This window comes from Cyprinus carpio, chromosome B2 (assembly GCF_018340385.1).
Source record: "Cyprinus carpio isolate SPL01 chromosome B2, ASM1834038v1, whole genome shotgun sequence".
Lineage (NCBI taxonomy): Eukaryota > Metazoa > Chordata > Actinopteri > Cypriniformes > Cyprinidae > Cyprinus > Cyprinus carpio.
In genome coordinates this window covers 16670666-16689669 of record NC_056598.1, presented here as the reverse complement: position 1 = coordinate 16689669, position 19004 = coordinate 16670666, and the positions used below count along the sequence as shown (strand labels likewise).

At 36.6% G+C, this 19004-nt stretch overlaps 1 protein-coding gene across 2 annotated transcripts in view; it reads right to left on the bottom strand.

Annotated features, from left to right (window-relative positions):
• LOC109094414 (cadherin-18-like) overlaps positions 1-19004 on the bottom strand; it is a 101101-nt gene that overhangs the window by 17278 nt on the left and 64819 nt on the right. For both annotated transcript variants that reach the window (XM_042718351.1, XM_042718350.1), the window contains exons 3-7: positions 9562-9856; positions 7273-7395; positions 1186-1353; positions 688-875; positions 293-546 (exon numbers count right to left, since the gene is read on the bottom strand). In XM_042718351.1, coding sequence (XP_042574285.1) covers positions 293-546; positions 688-875; positions 1186-1353; positions 7273-7395; positions 9562-9856 — 1028 coding nt within the window. The remainder of the gene's footprint in view (positions 1-292; positions 547-687; positions 876-1185; positions 1354-7272; positions 7396-9561; positions 9857-19004) is intronic.

Here is a 19004-nt window from a genome sequence, read left to right as displayed (position 1 = left end):
AACTTAATATTAAGCTATTAGAAATAAGACTAAAAAGATTTTGCTATTAACGTTTGCTATGGGAGAATGTGTACGTCCTTAAACTCCAATTTGAATTGCAATTCTGCATCCTCTTTGCTACTGCCAATCAAATTCAGGAATTGAAATAGATTTTAAAAGACATTCTCAGTTCAATTCTGAATGGGGTACAACCCTGGTGGACTACTAGCAGAGACATTTGCACTGATATATAGAAACTGTAAAATATACCTCAAAACCACATATACCAGTATAATTCTCTTTGGAAACTCACCTGACTTTGCTTCTTGTGCTGTCCGGGTCTTGAGCAGTTACCATTCCAACCTCTGTCCTGGCCGGAGCATTTTCATACACATCCATGATATAGTAGTCCATAGTAAACACCGGCGCTTCATCAACATCCCCAATGATAAGCTTGAGCGTGGTGGTGTCTTTGAATGGACCCAGGTAAGAAAAACGAGGATCCAGATGGGTGTTGACACCTTCTATGTTCAAAGAGTAAGCCTTCTTCTTCTCGTAGTCCAGAGGCTAGAAAGGACAGTAAAAAGATCAAGGGAGAAGCAGAAAAGTTATTTTTGGCTGGGAAAAGACAGGGCATAGCTGAATGAGCAGACATTAGTTTACGTGGCTGTTGAACCCATTGGTTTTGTGGGAACGCCTAGTTCAGACCTTTCTGAGGGAGATGACTCCTTCTCTCTTGTCACTGTCTGTAGAGATGGAAAACATGGCAGCTCCTTCTTCATTGGCAATTCTGTATGTCATCTCAGCATTGACGCCAAGGTCTTCATCGTTCGCTTTGATTTTTCCAACTGCTTTCCCTACCTGAGCAGATTCTGGCACGTACAGCTGATAGTTCTCTGAAGTGGAGGATAAACACAAACAGAACAGATGTGATTTTATTAAACATTCGAAATCTTTTGATGCGAATATTACAAAGTGTTGCTTGCACTCAGCTAATTTGCAGGGTTTATTTGGGATAAACCTGCGCAAGCTCAATAAAAGTTGTTTACTTTCGCAAAATAAAGCTTAAACGAATTCAGCCATTTGGGATAAATTCACAGTACATTCAAAGGGGTTTAAGGATTAGATGATTCTGTAGAAGGGGCATGCCTAAAATCCAGACTTTTTCCCATGGTGAAAGAGACCGAGAGAAGCAGGGACTCGTACTTTGAGGGAATCGTGGTGGATTGTCGTTGACATCGGTCAGTGAGATGTTGACTGTCGTGGATCCGGACAGACCACCAACAGAGCCGGCCATGTCTTTGGCTTGGATGATGACGGAGTACATCTCTCTAGTTTCTCTGTCCATGTTCGGCAAAGCTGTCCTGATGACACCTGTGATCCAGAGGGCAGAAAGTATAAATATAGTTCCCACTGACCTACATAACCCATATTCCATTATTGGATGTTCAAAAGTGTATTACCATTTTCTGCAAATTATGGTGTTCAAGTACAAATATTAAAACAGCCCATATTTCCATAGCTGACAAAGATTAGGGAGGTCTTGAACCCTCCAAATGAAGTGAAAACAATAGGTTGCAAAAGCCTGATAAACATACATATTGTCATAATTTATCAAAAGTGACAGTAAAGACATTTATAATGTTACAAAAGTTAGCCTTGGTGAGAATAAAAGCTTTTAAAGCTCATATTCTTCATGGTCATATTTTACATCCTTGATCCTGCCCAATAACTAAACCTAACAACTACCTTACAAACTATTAATAAGCAGTAAAAAAAGGAGTTCACTAAGGCAAAAGTCATATTAACGGTTTATTAATAGCGAGAATTGGACCTTAAAATCCAATTCTTTCGTTTATTCATCTATAAGCTGGCTTTAAAGAAAGAAACATTTACTTTTGTCAACATTTCCTATGGAAATCCCCATAAAATGGTTGAACATCTCATGAAAGTTACTGTACGATTCACATAAAGCAAATTCTTCATTTACTTTTGTCCATAGAAAACGATGGACTACAGCTGCAAAGCTCCTACAAAGAAAAAGGTACCATAAAAGCCATATAAAAGCAGTCCACAGAACTCGTGCACTATATTTTAAGTCTTATGAAGCCATATTGCAGTATATCTCTGTGCGAGGTCCAGACTCAAATGAAGTCATTATTCATAGAAAATCTTGCTTGATAGCCATGGTCAGCATTGGATTTCAATGTATGCAAAAAAAAAAAAAAAAAAAAAAAGCATCTTCTTTTGTTTACCAGAGAAGATAGAACGTTAAATGGGTTTTTAAAATACAAGATTGTGAGTAAATAATATTTTTTTTTAGGAGAACCATCCCTTGAAATCAAACCACTAGCCATTTGATGGCATTTCCAGCAATAAAAGCCACCGTTCACAGGACAGGTGCGTGTCCAGAATATCATGTGTACACTGCAGATCTTTGACCCCTAGTTATTGAGGCGGTGAGCTCATAGCAAGTGGTTATCCTCTGCTTTGCCCCTGTTCTGGCCTTGTACAGGTTCTTTTCGAGCTTGACAACACACCAGCAGGCGAGTGCTGACCTCTCACCTCTATGTACTGTTCCTATGCGGTGTAAGCCCTTAGCATGAACCTTCCTTTCCAGATGTGCACACACACTCTTGCACAAAGCATGCTGGTGATCATCTCCTGCATACTCTTCAGCTCTAGAGCAAAGGCTGCCATATGCTCCAAACATTCCCTCAGGAGATAAGAGGATAAGACAGGGATGAAGGAAAGGTTCGAAAGCATAACAGCTTGCATTTGCCATGTGAACTTGTATTTGTGCCCCTTTAAACCATGAGATCCCATGGTAATGTTTCTGAGAAATGAGCACCAACTGACATGATACACCAATGCCCCAGTGCACCAACATGGGTTGTTTAAAAAAACTGGAAATCAATAGCATCATTTCATGAAAGCCTAAGCTCTGTCAGTACATAGCACTAGAAACATTTTATTTACTTGTTAGTGAATATATATATACAGGATACTTCTTGACAGTTTCATCAAAAAATATATTAAATGCCTTGATGTTTTCACACTCAAGGTTATCCATCATCCAGAAATCAAAGAAAAGTGTGCATTTTCAAGCTAAGCTATTAACGTGGGACATATCCCATTCTTTTATTGATGTTTTAGAATGTTGTAACCTGATGATCTGCTGATATATAACTGTGGTTCATTTTTTTTTGGTCTGGTGAAAACCTCAGAAGACCTAAAAATGTATACAGAAATTTAATATTATAAAGGAAGGAAGATGAGTAGAAAGCAGTAAATGTCTAGCATCTCTGTAACTATACACGTTTCATGTTTTTATCTGACATATAACTAGAAAAAGAAATGCTATAAAATAAATGGGCAGTATAAATATTTTTGACATTCTGTCTGAATGTCTTAATATAAATACACACACAGCACCTACAAGAAGTCCAAAATGCTGGCAAGAAGCACAGAAGACCTGTGAGTCAAATGACTAGTAGAGAATTTCAATTTCATGTTATGTGTGAAAGTGTGAGACGGACAGTTTATTAAATATTCGAACATGCAATGTTCTCTTTTTAAATGGACATGACCAGTGGGAGTGAGAAAAAAAATATGCAAACAGATACCTCAATCCGCCAGAACAAATAAACACATGCCAGTGTTCAGCCCCAGAGAATGTCATAGAGATTGCACCCAGCCTATTGAGAGCAGACACCACCTGCCAGGACAGGGGATTTCAGCAGACAACACAACGAAAAAAGCAAAATGTTCATGTTAAACAGGCTCTTAGTATTCAGCTAGTAGCCACAAAGCAGAGACAGAAAGTAAATAAAGCAAACAGGACCAGACACTGATGCAGAACTTGGTAAGATCTGTTCTTTGTACTGAGAGTTTAATTTCCTATGGAACAACAGACAGTCAACCTTACAGTGAAAGTGCAAAACATCACGCAGGTTAAGCATCACCCACCAGTAAATGGGGCAAACTAACTACTACACAAAGCTGAAGTAAAGGTAATTCTCAGCTAAGAGGATTAGACACAATGATGCAAGATATTGTACTTTACATAGAGGTGGATGGGTGGAAACAGTAGTTCAGATATTTGTAATTGTAGGAAGAAAGACAGATCAAGGATATTCCACTATGCTATATTAAACCACATTATACTACAAATATCATATTCTACAAATCACATCAGACTAGAATAAAAATAACAACCTCTAATAATTTTACCCTGAAAATAAATAAATGAATGAATTTGAACACTTAAAAATGGCACTGGAAATAAATATATTAAATAAATGTAAAAGTGCTCCAGTAACTATAATAGTATTGATGCTGGTATTCTTTTGTGACCTTATGTCTCACGTGGGATGAAGAGGATTAAGTAAGTGGTATTCTTTTGCTGATGCTTTAATCGAAATATCAAAAAAGAAAAATGTAGGGCAGAAAATAACTAATAGTAGCAACACTACTAACTTGACTACATTTTTCAGTAGCACAATGTTGTATGCACATAAAGGCTTCACAATTAAGTGATCTTATATAATTATCAAGAATGCTCCACTAGAATGTCCTTTCTGTTTCCTATAAAGTAAACAGCCCTTTGTTGCCCATGTTGATGCACTGGGGCCTGGTTGTACAGTATCTTGTCAGCTGGTGCTCATTTCATAGTATACATTACCATGGGATCGCATGTGCAAGTTCACATGGCAGACTCAAGCTGTTCTGCTTTCCAGCCTTTCCTTCATCCTCGTCTTATTCCCTGTATCCTGAGCAAATGGTTGGAGGAGATTTATATAATGTAACCTATATGAAATAAATAAATAAATAAAAAATAATAATGATGTTTTAGTAAAACATTAAATATTATACAATTATTATTAATAGTAATTGTGTACATTATAAAAATATAACATTTCCCAATATTCATAATTATAATATTAATGTTATATAAATTAGGATTATTTTTTAAACTATGACACTCATTTTTTATTTTTTATTTTATTTATTTTTTACCAGAAAGTACGTCTTTCATTAAATGACATTAAAGGGATAGTTCACCCAGAAATAAAATTTCTGTCATTAATTACTCACCCTCATGTCGTTTCAAACCTCTAAGACAACACGGATGTGTCATGGTATGAATGTGCATTGAAGACTGACACAGAAGAGAAGAAGTTGTTGAATAAAGTTGTTATTTTTCATTCTTTTTTTGGTCAAAAAGTATTCTTGTATCTTCAGAACATTACGGTTGAACCACTGATGATTTTACCGATGTCCTTACTACCTTTCTGGGCCTTGAATGTGTCAGTTGTGTTGCTGTCTATGCAGAAAGCCCAGATTTCATCAAAAATATCTTAATTTCCAAAGATGAACAAAAGTCTTACAGGGTTAAAACGGCATGAAGATGAGTAATTAATGAAAAAATGTATTTTGTTTGGGTGAACTATCACTTTACATTTTCAGCTTGTATCTTGGCAAACTACACTTTCCAGAGTATAATTCCCAATACCACCTACTGTATATCTACGGATAAACTCAAAATGTGAAAAGTTTTATAGCTGTGATGCTGAGAGCAGAAGAGACAAGCCTCCATCAATGCTTTATCTCTCTCCAAGAGCAAAAGAGGCTCTCTAGACCTGGAGTATTGGATTATTTGAGAGTGATTCAAACACGCACACACACTACTCTCAGTGCTAAGAGTATAGGCACTTCCAGCCAAAATGAGCAAGCAACACTGATATGCAAGATTGCAACGTTAAACTTGCGCCCTATGATAATACCCTGGATGTGAACATTATCATATACTGTAGCCTCTTAATCCCATCAAAAACCTTCATGATAGCCACAAACAGGGGATTAGAGATGAGGAAAGAGTTGAAAGAGTGACCACGGAGGGATTACAGCCCATCCAATCTCATAGTTTTAGCGCTAAAGACACCAATAAAAGACAAACCGCCATCAGAGATCTGCCGCTTCAGTGGAGTACGGCAACAGTCCCATGGGTCCCAGCGGGAGGGAGACTGAATGAGCAATTACACATAATAAATAAATGCACAGTGGAGTACCCATGAAGTAATTCTGTGTAAATTGGCACAGTTTCGTGGTGGATATCTGAGGAATGGAAGTACATATTGGTACTAAGCTGAGTCTCTTGGGTCAGCAGCTCATGCTGTTGCTGACAGGGCGTTCGCCAAAAAACCACACACACACTAACAGCTGGAACAGATGCTACTCTCCATTTTACCTCGTACACTGCTGATGTAGATGTTCGTGCATCTACACACACCACCTTGGCACACTCAAATGCATTTAATCCAAGCAAATTCATCCTGCATCAAATAGGTTCTATCATGGGATAAACACTCTGCAGGTTGGCGCTTTCAAACTGGGACAAACACCCTCCAGGCACATTCAACTTGACATAAACAAACACCACCACTGTGGAAATTGAACCAAATGGCTACTAAGAACAGAATGAAAAAACGAGGGAGGAAGGAAGACATTAAATTAGGATATACACTGTAGGCGAGTGGTACATCACAACAAGTAGGCCACGGTTCGGGCGTTTTCAAGCCTCCACAGGACATTGTAGTCCGGGTCGTACAGTGCCGCGTTCTCAACATTTCAATCATGTGTTGATAATATTAGGAAAATGATTTGTTTATTCACCCGGGCTTTGTGCGAGTAATTGAGTGTACCATGTAAGTCTCCAAAGAAAACCATCCATATTCATCGCCCTCAATGTAGGTTTATTGATTTATTTCTGAGATACAATTGAGAATGATATTTCCCACATTTCCCGCATGATTTATTGGAATTTCAATGTAGATGCCTGAGTCTGAGTTCCGTTTGAAAGATCATACATATTCTTTTAATGCTTAACTGAAGTCTCTGTGACAAAAGACACATTTTGGTACTGGTTGGGAGGTGTTTTTTCCTGGTGTTTTTTCACCGATGTTGAAAAAACATTGGTGGAAAACAACATCACTTCAAAGGTGGAAACAACATGTATGAAAGGCCCTCAACAATGTGAGAACGCATCAATTATTCTCCACATAGGGTAGCGCAATAAATCGGGAGTTCCTTTGTGAGCCTGAAAGCTGTTTTACAGAGAAAATGTATCTGTGTTTCCTACAGCCTATTATTAAGGAATGACTCACCAGCTGGTGACTTCGCACAAGCTCACAGGAACAATCAGAAAATATTCAAGTGCAGCCTTCTACAGTCGAAGGCATCTCAAAATGTCCATAAAACTGGTTATTTGTAGAAAGCGAGGTCTTTGCATACCAGTTTTGGGGTCGACGGCGAAGAAAGGCTGCCCTTCATAAAGAATTATACAAACTATCCTCTCTCTGTCCCCGTAGGTGGGATCATCGGCGTCTGTGGCAGTGATCTGGAATACCGACGTTCCTCGTGGACATAAAAAATATATCCAAGTTAAACTATGTAAAAATTATTTACATCCTCAGATTTGCATTCATCCTCATTAATGCACTGCCACAAGCATACTCCGACAGAGGCAGTACTCATATGCCACTTGCTAATTCAAGTGATTCATCTTATGCCTCCTTGACCTGTACCGGGTTGAATTCACCTGTCATGAGCCTCTCTCGTCCAAGCCTTAAAGCATCTAATGCTATTGCAAAATGTGTGGGGCTTGGATGGTGGCGATAACACTACTCTAACCTGAGACACATTCGCAGTTTAAGAAAGAACACAATAGATCGAAGGCACTGGGCTCTGGAATAGCCTCCCTTGAAAGGCCTGAGGCCCTTAACCAGCTTATAAGGATCTATCTGTATTGCTAGTGATTAATTCATCACAGCTTGATAAAGTGGAGTCAGAGAGCTTGCCAGCTCACTGCTGGTGTTTGTTCTGTACCCGAAGCAGAATGCCTTACTTGGAAGGGCACAAATAATGACTTGAGGATAACAAATTCCGACAAACAATAGGCCAAAAAAAGCTAATTATTTAACATAAAACAAAGCAGTATTTCTAATGAATATATCTAAAATTATAATGCAATGGCATGCCTGTGAAGCGAACATATTTAAAGTGAGAAATTTATGATTGAAAATGTGCACAGTGTGGTTTGAAGCTTAATCATCTGCTTTTATTTATTATTTATCTGATATATTGAATAAAATGTATATTCTAGATCATACATATCTTCTTATTTTTGAAAAATGCATCACAGTCTCCACAAAAATATCAAGCAACACAATTGTTAAATATTAAGAATTTGAATAATGATATATATAATGATATATATATATATATATATATATATATATATATATATATATATATATATATGTGTGTAAGTGTAATAATATTTTAAGTTTACAGTTTAATAATAATGGTTATTAATAGTTCAAGTTAACAATATTATAGATTTTACTGTATTTTCGATCAAATAAATATAGCCATTAAAAACATTAAAAAAATAAAATTAGTTACTGACATAAACATTTGAACAGAGTATATAAAAATTCAATAATTAACATTATTAATAGTGATTTCATTATAATATAGTAGTCAACATTTGAGGAGGATCAAAAAGTTAATCAAAGTTGTCCAAAGACAAGAACACATTTTGGTTTTAGGTTTTAGGACAACTCTGATGGAAGGTTTTGATCTACTTCAAATATTGACTAATTTATAAATTAAACCACTCATATTTGTGGTTATATGTAAACTATAACACATTCAAATACTGTACAGATAATTTTGTCAACAGGTACAGATACATATGCAGATAACTGTCTTCTGTTTGTGTACATCTTTAAAGCCTAAACTAGTTTTAAAGACTCAAAATGTTTTATAAGTCTCATTGAATGCATGAGAGCAAATAAAAGCAGTGAAGGAGAGTGATTCAAGGCCGAAAGTGAGAAATAAACCCTGCCCTTACCCTAGCTGTGCCCAGAGGGGAACATTGTGCCGACAGGTTGTGAGGAATGATAATTTCACAGCTCTTTGGCTTGAGTCCAGCCAATTGATTTGGATAGGAAGGAAGAACTCTGAGGACAATTAGCACTTTCCTGACAGTCCATTTACTGCAGGGTTGATGTGCACTGCCATTGATGCAGACTGCAAGCTCTGCATGTGGATTACTCGTGTATTAGGGTGGATAGCACAGATCTATAAACATTGACGTTTCAAATTGAGATACGGGTGTAAAAAGAGGTAAACACAGCTGGTTTTTGTTTATCGAATGCTGCATTCGTTTGGAAGCACTTAAAAATATTTGCACCCCATGTGTGATGTTTTTATGTGAGATATTGGTTCGATTTTGACATTACTCCTGAAATCACTTTTTCTTCAACAGACGATATCCTCTTGAGAGGCTTTATATAAGAAACAATAGCTTTAATAAATCCTGCTATAAATCCACCACAACCAACCAGCAGCTTGATATGAGTTCGAGTCCAGGCCAGAGAGGCTCAGATCTGCAATGGGACTCTGCGGTCTGAAACTGATGAGCCAGCTAATAAAACCTTTGCTCTACTGACAAAATGTTCCTCTGTTCCCCAAGCACACCCCCCCAGAGCCCGGAGGTCCTGACTGTTGGCTCACCGATGTCTGCCATCTCAGGCACGGAGGCTGAAAAGGGGCCATCTGGGAATTTAGGGGCGTTGTCGTTCACATCCTGGACCTTGATGATGAATTCGGACTCGGGTTCCACAGCTCTGTTGGTGAAGCGGTCGACAGCCTGAGCGTGGAGGACATAATGGCTCTTCTTTTCTCGGTCCAGGCTTTTCTTTGCATGAATATCGCCTGTTAACTCGTTGATTGTGAATATGGTACCAGCACCTTCTCCAGAGAGTAGATATTGGACGGAGCCATCACCTTTGTCTGAGTTTGAGTGTAACTAAAAGAGACAAAGAAAAGATAGTTTTATTTTTGCAGCACTGCTATTTTGCCTTAAACCAAATGTAAATGTTCTATGGTGTTAAAACCATATCATTATTTATTCTGACACATCTTGCTATTCTGAAATGCAAATTATTTGTGCAGCATTTTAGAAAGAGAGACAGTGGGATCCAAACCCTTGAAACCACATTGAAAATCTAGGTAGAGATTTCAGAATTCAGAATTGAAGAACAGTCTTCCTTTTAAGTGATTAGTTAGAATTTCAGTTGAACTGTAATTACAAGAAGAAACTAAACTAACTATATATAAATAAATACATATTTTACATTTCATTCATTCATGCATCTATTTTGAACAATGTTTAAGTTGAACTTTGCTTCTAGTTAAAACTCAGTTTTTCTTTTCATTTTAATTCATTGGAATTATACTTCCTTACATTCAGATTTGAACTGTGATGTCCTCTCTAAATAACTAAATTAAAAGTAAGGGGGAAAATCCACAGTACCACAGCACAGTAACACATAGCATAAAAAAGAGGGGGGAAAATAATAATTTAGTACTGAACATGTGGCTTTGCACAACAAGACATAAGTTATTGCTTCCACTGAAGCACAAGTTGCTCTTTGAATTCTCAAATCATGCTGGGGATCATCAAGTTTGACAAACTCAAAAGTTTTTTTTTTTTTTTTTCACTTTACACTATGATATTAAAATTTCCAATAAAAAAAGAATAAAATTGCAAAATAGAAACATTTTCCCTTCTGCACTCAGACTTTTGGTCCCTAATTATAAATACAGTAACTTCATAACATAGTTCTAAATGTCAGGTTTTGCATTTGTAAATCATCTAACTATAAGAAAACCAGAAATGAAATAGACCTAGACCTAGGCATAGACCTAGATCTAGAAATAAATGATCAAAGTCAGAAGACAAAGACATGAAAACACTCCTGTCATAACCTTTAAGGGGGATAAATGACATTTCGTACAGTTCAAGCTTTAACATCTTCTTTATGACAAATTTATCACGATAATGACTGTGGCATGCACCAGCTCCTGTCAAAGAATGCTCTTGATTTATAATTAGCATGCTCTTTAAATAGAACTCACATTACATGTACCAAAGGAGCACAGGGATATCCCATGTGCTCTGAGAAAATACTTTTTAGAGGAAATTTGTTCACCCACAATTTCCATATACTAAAAGAGGTCTAAATGTATACCTGTGATATTACTCCTTTTTTTTTCTCTTTCATGACAAATTTTTAAACTCATGGGTTAAAAGAGCATGGTAGACAGTGAAATTATACACTACACTATGACATTATGAGGCTAAAGCCTGTGGCTCCCAACCAGAACCAAATTGAGTTTCATGTGAAATACACATGCATCACAGGGGTGAAAGGATACCTCCTAATAAACATGGCTTAATCCCAGCACATTCATATTAGTTATGCAATAAGAGATTCTGTAACAGAATATTACTTTTACTGCCTCAAGGTAAGAATTTTCTGTGATGCCGAATATAAATATCCAAACAAGTATTTCGTATTTGCATAAGGAAATATGCAGTCTACAGCTATTATGCTGATCCTTCAAAGACCCCATTTTACTTATTTATTTATTTACACACTAGAAAAATAAGTTACAGCCCTTGGTCTGTTGACTTTTTCACGTCTCACTTCTTATTCTATCTTCACATGCCAATAATCCCAAACGCGGGTACAATGTTATAAAAATTTTTCTCACCAATAAAATCATGTGGTGCAAATATGCAGAGAAAAAATAAATAAAAATCATAGAGAGGACCCCTGCACTTTTTTTTTTTTTTTTTTTTTTTTACACCAAAGCAAGGTTATACCAGATTTTAAAATGTCATGTAGAGCACCTCCCCCAAAATTAATCACACAAAATTATTCACACATAAACCAAGATGGCTGTAAAGATGTTACAAGACCTTCACAACTAAATGCACTCTTTACTGACTAGTCCTGGTTGTATTGTGAATTGGTGCATGTAGTTGAGAAAAAAAAAGCTTTTATTTATTTATTTATTTATTTATTCATTCATTTTTTTAAATAATGATTATGTACACTATACATGTATTTAAAATATAATGGAAATACAGTATGTGACCCTGGACCACAAAACCAGTCATAAGCAGCACAGGGATATTTGTAGCAATATCCAACAATATATTGTACGGGTCAAATTGATCGATTTTTCTTTTATGCCAAAAATCATTAGTATATTATTAAGTAAAGATCATGTTCCATGAAGATATTTTGTAAATTTCTTACCGTAAATATATCAAAACGTAATTTTTGATTAGTAATATGCTTTGCTAAGAACTTCATTTGGACAAATTTTTCTTTTTTTTTTTAGCATCCTCAGATTCCAGATTTTCACATAGTTGTACCTCAACCAAATATTGTCCAAATAATGATTACTTTTTACCAATTGGGTAAATCACATGCCATTTTAGAGACATTAAAAACCAAGAGGCATCTGAAACCAAAATTATTGAAAATTATATAAAACATTTTCAAAACCCGTCTAAGAACATTTTTCCTTTTCTTTAGCATGGACACTCTTGTACGTAATTGACCCATATGTTTACAGAGGTGCATCATGAAGGATAGCTTCTGTTCTTGTCAGCTTTCAGTGTGTGAAATCTGCTGACACATACTTCATTAGTAACACAAATGCTATGCTCATGCGATTACAGCGACACAAACCACAGAACAATATGCATACAAAACAGCAGAAAGCTGGATTTGACCACCACCTAAAACTGAGAAACACAGCTATTTTCAAGACACTTATCCAACAATAAATGCTGCCATTTCAGTTGCTAATGATCACTAATGTGGCCTTGAAAAAAAATTGCAATTAGTCTGATCCCCCCCCCCAAAAAAAGGCAACAGGATTTGGCAGAGCATGGCCTTTGGTGTGAAAAAAAAAGAAAGAAGCATTACTTGGCATGTTGCTGGGTTGCTATTCAAGCAGCTTTCCTTTTTTTCCCCACTGTGTTCCCATAATTCTTGGCAGCCAGTGTAATCCCACCGAAGTGAGCAATTAGTCAGAATGACGTTCACCTTCCAAACCTTTTCCCCCTGGCTAAGAGGGACATTCACCTTCACAGATATATATGGCAGGCAGGCCTGAAACAACACTATTTCTGGGGCCATTGCATTTCCCACAAAACTTTGAGTATAAGCCTGGTAACAGCTGCAATGCAGCAGGGCACATACAGTATTAAACCATACCAAAAATACGCTCTTATCCACACAGCTAAGCCAGAGACCCAAACCAGTGCCACTGTTTAAGGATGCTCAAATCCACCTCTTTCATCCTGCTGCGTATCCTCATGTTCACCTGCTGCATCCAGCAGTATGAAAGACTGAAGAATCCTCCTACATTGTACTTCAAAAAAGAGTGACCCTTTTTTTGAACTTGCCTCATATATTTATGGAAGCACCATTCAATAGGCTCAGGTTTCCCTAAGAGATGGATAGATTATTTGAATCATGTGTTTATCTATTACTATAGAACTTCTTAAACCGAGGATAAATGAAGTAAATATTTTTTTAGGAAATGCCCTAATGTTGTGATGGGAAAATTGTGAAGATCTTACAATACCTTCACAACTAAACTGGCTCTATTTACTATTTGCCTAGTCCTAGTCTTACGGTTAATGATTAGTTCATGTTTCTCCTAGAGAGAGAGAGAGAGACAGAAAAAAACAGAAGAAAGAAGGCTTGATTTTGTAATCTAAAACAACTTTTATTTCTGCTGATGTCACTTAGGCCAAGCAGACTATTGGTTAGGCAAGCAAAGCGCTATTCAATTTGCTGTTTAGCATTATTTTTTTTCTAGGTAAGCAACCTGTGTCACTTGGACATATTTTGCATTAACAAAGTAAAATGGGTAAATAAATAAATAAATAAATACAAAGTATTTTTTTGGGAAATTGTTATTTATATAAAGTGATTATTATTATTATTGTTATTATTATTATTATTATAAATGACAATAAATGGTTTGAAAACAAAATTAATGTTATGATAAAAAAGAATAAGAAAAATGTATTATTATACTCTTAAAGGTGAAGACATAGAAATTCATAAGAAGGATATGAAATGAAATGTTTAAAATAAGGCATTGTGTTAAAAAAAAAACAACAAACATGTATAGAATGCTCACTGGGATTAAAAAGGATTTTAAGATTCAACATCCTGTGTAAAAAAAAGTCACATAAAGCATCAAGAAAGGAGGGGAGGCAGATGAGTGGGAGATATAATGCATTGACTCGTCCAGCAGAAGGTGTGACGCTGTTCCCCTGCACAACATTACCACACAAATGAAAGGCTTTGAGGAACCTGCCAGACAGATATAGACTCAAATCTGAAAGCAGCCAGCCTAGAAAATACAAATGCATCAAATGCGATTAATAGGATTACGAATGAAAGCAAACACTTGAGCACAATGGAAACTCATTAACCATTTGAAACAAACTGGGTGTGTTGCACATCTTGCATGCTAAGCAGTCTGATCCGGCTCGGAATACATTCTCCTATTAAATTATAATGGTGACCGCTGAGTGTTTGCACACCTTGTCAAACACATACATACTCACACCCACACTCGTCTACGCTTCATTCAGAGCTCTAAGACATTTTATTATGGTGCAAAAGTGATGCATTTAGATCCATTAGAGTACCTATTATGGGTCAGAAGCCTTTTAATGTATGCATACTTGGAGGTAGCGCTACTGAATCTTACAGCATGAACATTTCAGTGCTTTAAAGCCACCATGAAATCAAAACTGACAATTCTTATTGAGTTATTTGTATATTGCGGTGTTTATTATAAATGATTCACCCATGCACATCAGTATTTTCCTAAAATTCATGTGCCCTCATAATCTTTAACCAAAATAAACTCCCCTCCCTGTTCCCGTTTGAGAAACTTTTTTACTCGGATATATGTCACAATCAGTGAAATGAGGAGGCAAAGTCCTCAATTTTTTATTTTTTTTTTTTACACTTACCAGAACTACCAGAATAAAAATTCTAAAAATAAAAACTCAGCCTATTTGTATTTTTACATTACCAATACACAGTTATTTTCGGCTCATCAGTCATCAGAGCTCAGTAAACACTGGTCACAGAAGTCATCAGAGCTCGGTAAACACTGGTCACAGATGCAGGGATGTACCTCTAATTTTAACAAGTTGATTGATCACTTAAATAACCACAGATCATGTTTTAACTTCATTATATTGCTCATTCAGACTGATTCACGAACGTGCACAAACACAAGAGGTGGGTTTTTATCAAATGAACCAATCATAACCAATCAGAACCAGTCATATCCAATCATATCGCGATGGAGGCACTGCCTCCTCTCATGTGACTTTGCCCCATTCATTCTGAATTACCCCCCACCAAACTCACGGCACCCTTTAGGGGGTCTGTTAAAATTCAATGGACAGAGGAGAGGTGAGAGAGATGCAAACCCTTGCTGTAACTTTACCTGCTGATGTCACTGTTGAACATTGTTTTACTTTATAAAAATTAATGATTTATATGCTTTTATGTCATATTTCACAATATTTGCATTTTTTTTTCTAATCCTGTTTTTTTAAGGAGGCACTGCCTCCCATGCCTCCTCAGAGGAAATGCCCCTGGTCACAATAGGGAAGAAAAGGCGATCACAACTTCCATTTCACACCAACTTTAAAGTCCACCCAAAAATGAAAACTCTCATTATTTTCTCAGCCTTGTGTTGTTTCAAACCTGTATTACTTACTTTCTTCTTTGGGAAAAACAAAATAAAAAGGATATTTAGAAGAATGTTAGCAACCAAACAATCAACAGAAGTCAACAGAAACCAAAATTTGTTACCATAATTCTTAAATAAGTACTTTTATGTTCTACAGATGAAGGTGGTTATACAAGACTTGAGAGTGAGTACATGATAGAACATTCATTTTTGGGTGGCCTGTGCCTTTAAGAGTGCATGTTAATGTGTGAACATATAAATGAGACTTTGAAGAAACAATGCCCTATATTGTCAAAACAAGACCCTCATTAGAGGCGTCTTGCTTCGGCCGACCTCATTCCGACAGTCTTTTTAATATTTATAGGAATGTCTGCATCAAGAATACACTAAAATAACATATATACTGAAAACAACTCTCTCTGCAGACTTGACCATAATGCAGGGTTTGCGGTTACTGCTGCCGCAGACCTGAGAGCACAGGTTGCCTTCTGCAGGAGCTTGATGAACTGCCCACGCTACAAGAAGGAAAGGACTGATTAAATCAGGGCTCAGCCTTCGCCGCTAACCGCAAATTAAAGCCGGCGTGCTGATGGAAAGGTCAATTTTACACTGCACCAAGAGCCCTTCACGTCAGAATAAGGAAGCGTGCATGGGCGGCACTGAGTTTGGTAATTTGCCATTAGTGAGAAGGAGGTGAGCGGTTTAATGTAATCCTCCATCTTAAAAGCTGCAGTGACAGATATTCATCAGCCGGACAGACTCCAATAGAACTGCAGCGAACTGATCTCTATCTGTCTTCCTCTACTCCAAAGTCTACTTTACTGTCCTCTAGTTATCACACACTCGCACTAATGTGTGCTACCAGTCTGCTGGTAAAGAGATTAAAAGAGAAAGAGACCTTCCAGAGAGCCAGCAGCTTGCTAGCTCTCTATTACAAATATCAAAGCTTAAGCTGTTTGTGTGCAAATGCATCCTGTCTGGATGTGTGTATGTGCTTTTACACATGAAAAGGGAGCATATTTACCACAGCAATAATCTACAGTATGAAGAACAAATTGTGCTAGACAAAAATACACTAAACAAATTTTTTTTTGCTTTCTTTTTTTTTTTTTTTAAATTGAAGAAGCCTCAAGTCCGTGCTGGCAACATTTTCGCATTATTCATTTGATATAAAAGAGAAGCATGAATATATCAGAGAACAGCTGTATTGAACCTCATGAGACTGTTGTGTCTCTCACTCAGCCAGAAACTTTGTTTGCTATTGTTTAGATTGTGTAACCAATGGATACCACTGATGTATCACTTCTCCGACAAGAATCATACAATGAGCATAATGCTACTTGACTAAAGGAGGGAAATAATTTAATATATAAGAGCTTCTTTTCATTTGGATTTTTTTTAATTATTATTATTCTTTTCTTTTGCAAATCATGATACAGTGTTTTGCTGAAGAGTTCAGTGGTGAAAGATGCATTCCAGTACTTGGTTAGTTAGCTTTAGTTAACAATTATGTTTTGACTTAAAATTTAAAAACATTTTTTTTATATATATATTTAACCCCCTTGATTGAAAATTTGGTCTGCTGCAGTTAGACAGATGCCACTTTGAATGTTACTATCAACTCCATGGTAATTTTCACAGACTAAAATCATAAGCCACGTTAGTAGGACAAAATTGACAAATTATTAAATGAGATGTGATGTAATAATGATTATATTGTGAATAGACAAAAACTATTATTACAACAAAAACCATGCCAACTTATTTAGTTACTATTAATTAGAATGAATTAATAAATAAATTTAACACAGTTTATATCCTTCGCTTGAATGAGGCAAAATATATTGACCCAAGAAAAAACATTATGAAACAAATCATTAGGCAACCTTAAAAATCATTATCCATGTGCTTATTGTATTTTACCATAAATTCTTCTAAAACATGATGACCAAACAGTAAAAAAAATTGCTAGCTTTCAAAGCTTCAAACACATTTCAGGATAATTTTGTTCTAACTAAATATCCTCTCTGTATGCTCCATTTCTAACCCACAAAACTTGGTCCCACTGAAATTTCTCATCTGCTTTTATAAAGTGACATAGTTTATGTTCCTATCACTAGATATTTGAGGACAGCCAGGGTTTTAGTAGAACAGGTCTGTCTGGGCCCCTAAAACCTCTTTTTGTCTGACCACTGAAGTGGAGAGAAGAAAAGATGGTGGTCTGGAGGGACCAGGCAGGAGAAGGTGTGAAAAAAAAAAGAAAAAAATGGTGGAGAGGAGTGTGGGAGGCTACTGAGAGCCTCAACCCATTTCTGTCACTGCACTTTAAGAAGGAACAAGAGAAAATATTCAGCTCACTCAAATCTTTTACAGACAGGTCACTCCACAGCAGCACAAAATTAAGTGGCACCCATGTGAGCAGAACAAGGGCACTGTTTGGCTTCATGTTTTGCAGTTCAATACAAGTAAGAATGTTGTCACACCGAGTTTCCTTTCTTTTCGATGTTAGTCAAAAGTCTCCCAGACAGGATCTAACCAGGTCTGCTCTGTTCCAAAATGAGCTCCACTGAATTTAATCCACTGACTTTTAAAGGCTAAGTTTAAAAAGACTACATATAGTGTGACTACTCTAGTCCAATTCCTTATCTTTTCCACAGAGAATCAAAATTGTACAGCACAACTGGTGTAGCTCCAGTTCTTTTCAGTGGATCAAAATCATGCAGCTTGACCAGTGTAGTCCAATTACAGAACAAATTATTTGGTTCTTCTCAGTGATTCAGTGATTCCATTACCCCAATTACAGAAAGACTGACTCCTATGAGTCAGTTCATTTCAGTGAATCAAAATCATGCAATGTGGCTGGGGTGGTCAGACTCATCAAAGACTGACTCTTATGAGTCTGTTCTTGTCAGTGAATCAAAACCAATACAGCAGAACCAATATTGTGCAATTACAGAACAAATGATTCTAATGAATCAGTTCTTCTCTGTGAATCAAAACCATACAGCTCAATCAGTAGTCCAATGACAGAATGAAAAGAAAAAAAAAACTCAAAGTGATACAGCTCATCCAGCATAGTCCAATTACATGACAAAAACCTCTACTGGATACTGTAGTGAATCAAAACCATAAAATGCAACCAGTATTCTAGTCAGAGAAAGAATGACTCTTATGAGTCAAAATTATACAGCAGGACCATTATATTCAGACTCCTGAACTAATAACTCCTACAACTCTGTTCTTGTCAGTGAATCAAAATCATACAGCATAACCAGTGTAGACCAAAAAAATGAATCTAATGAATCGGTACTTGTAAGGGAATCAAAACTATAGAGCACGACTGATGTAGTCCAATTCCC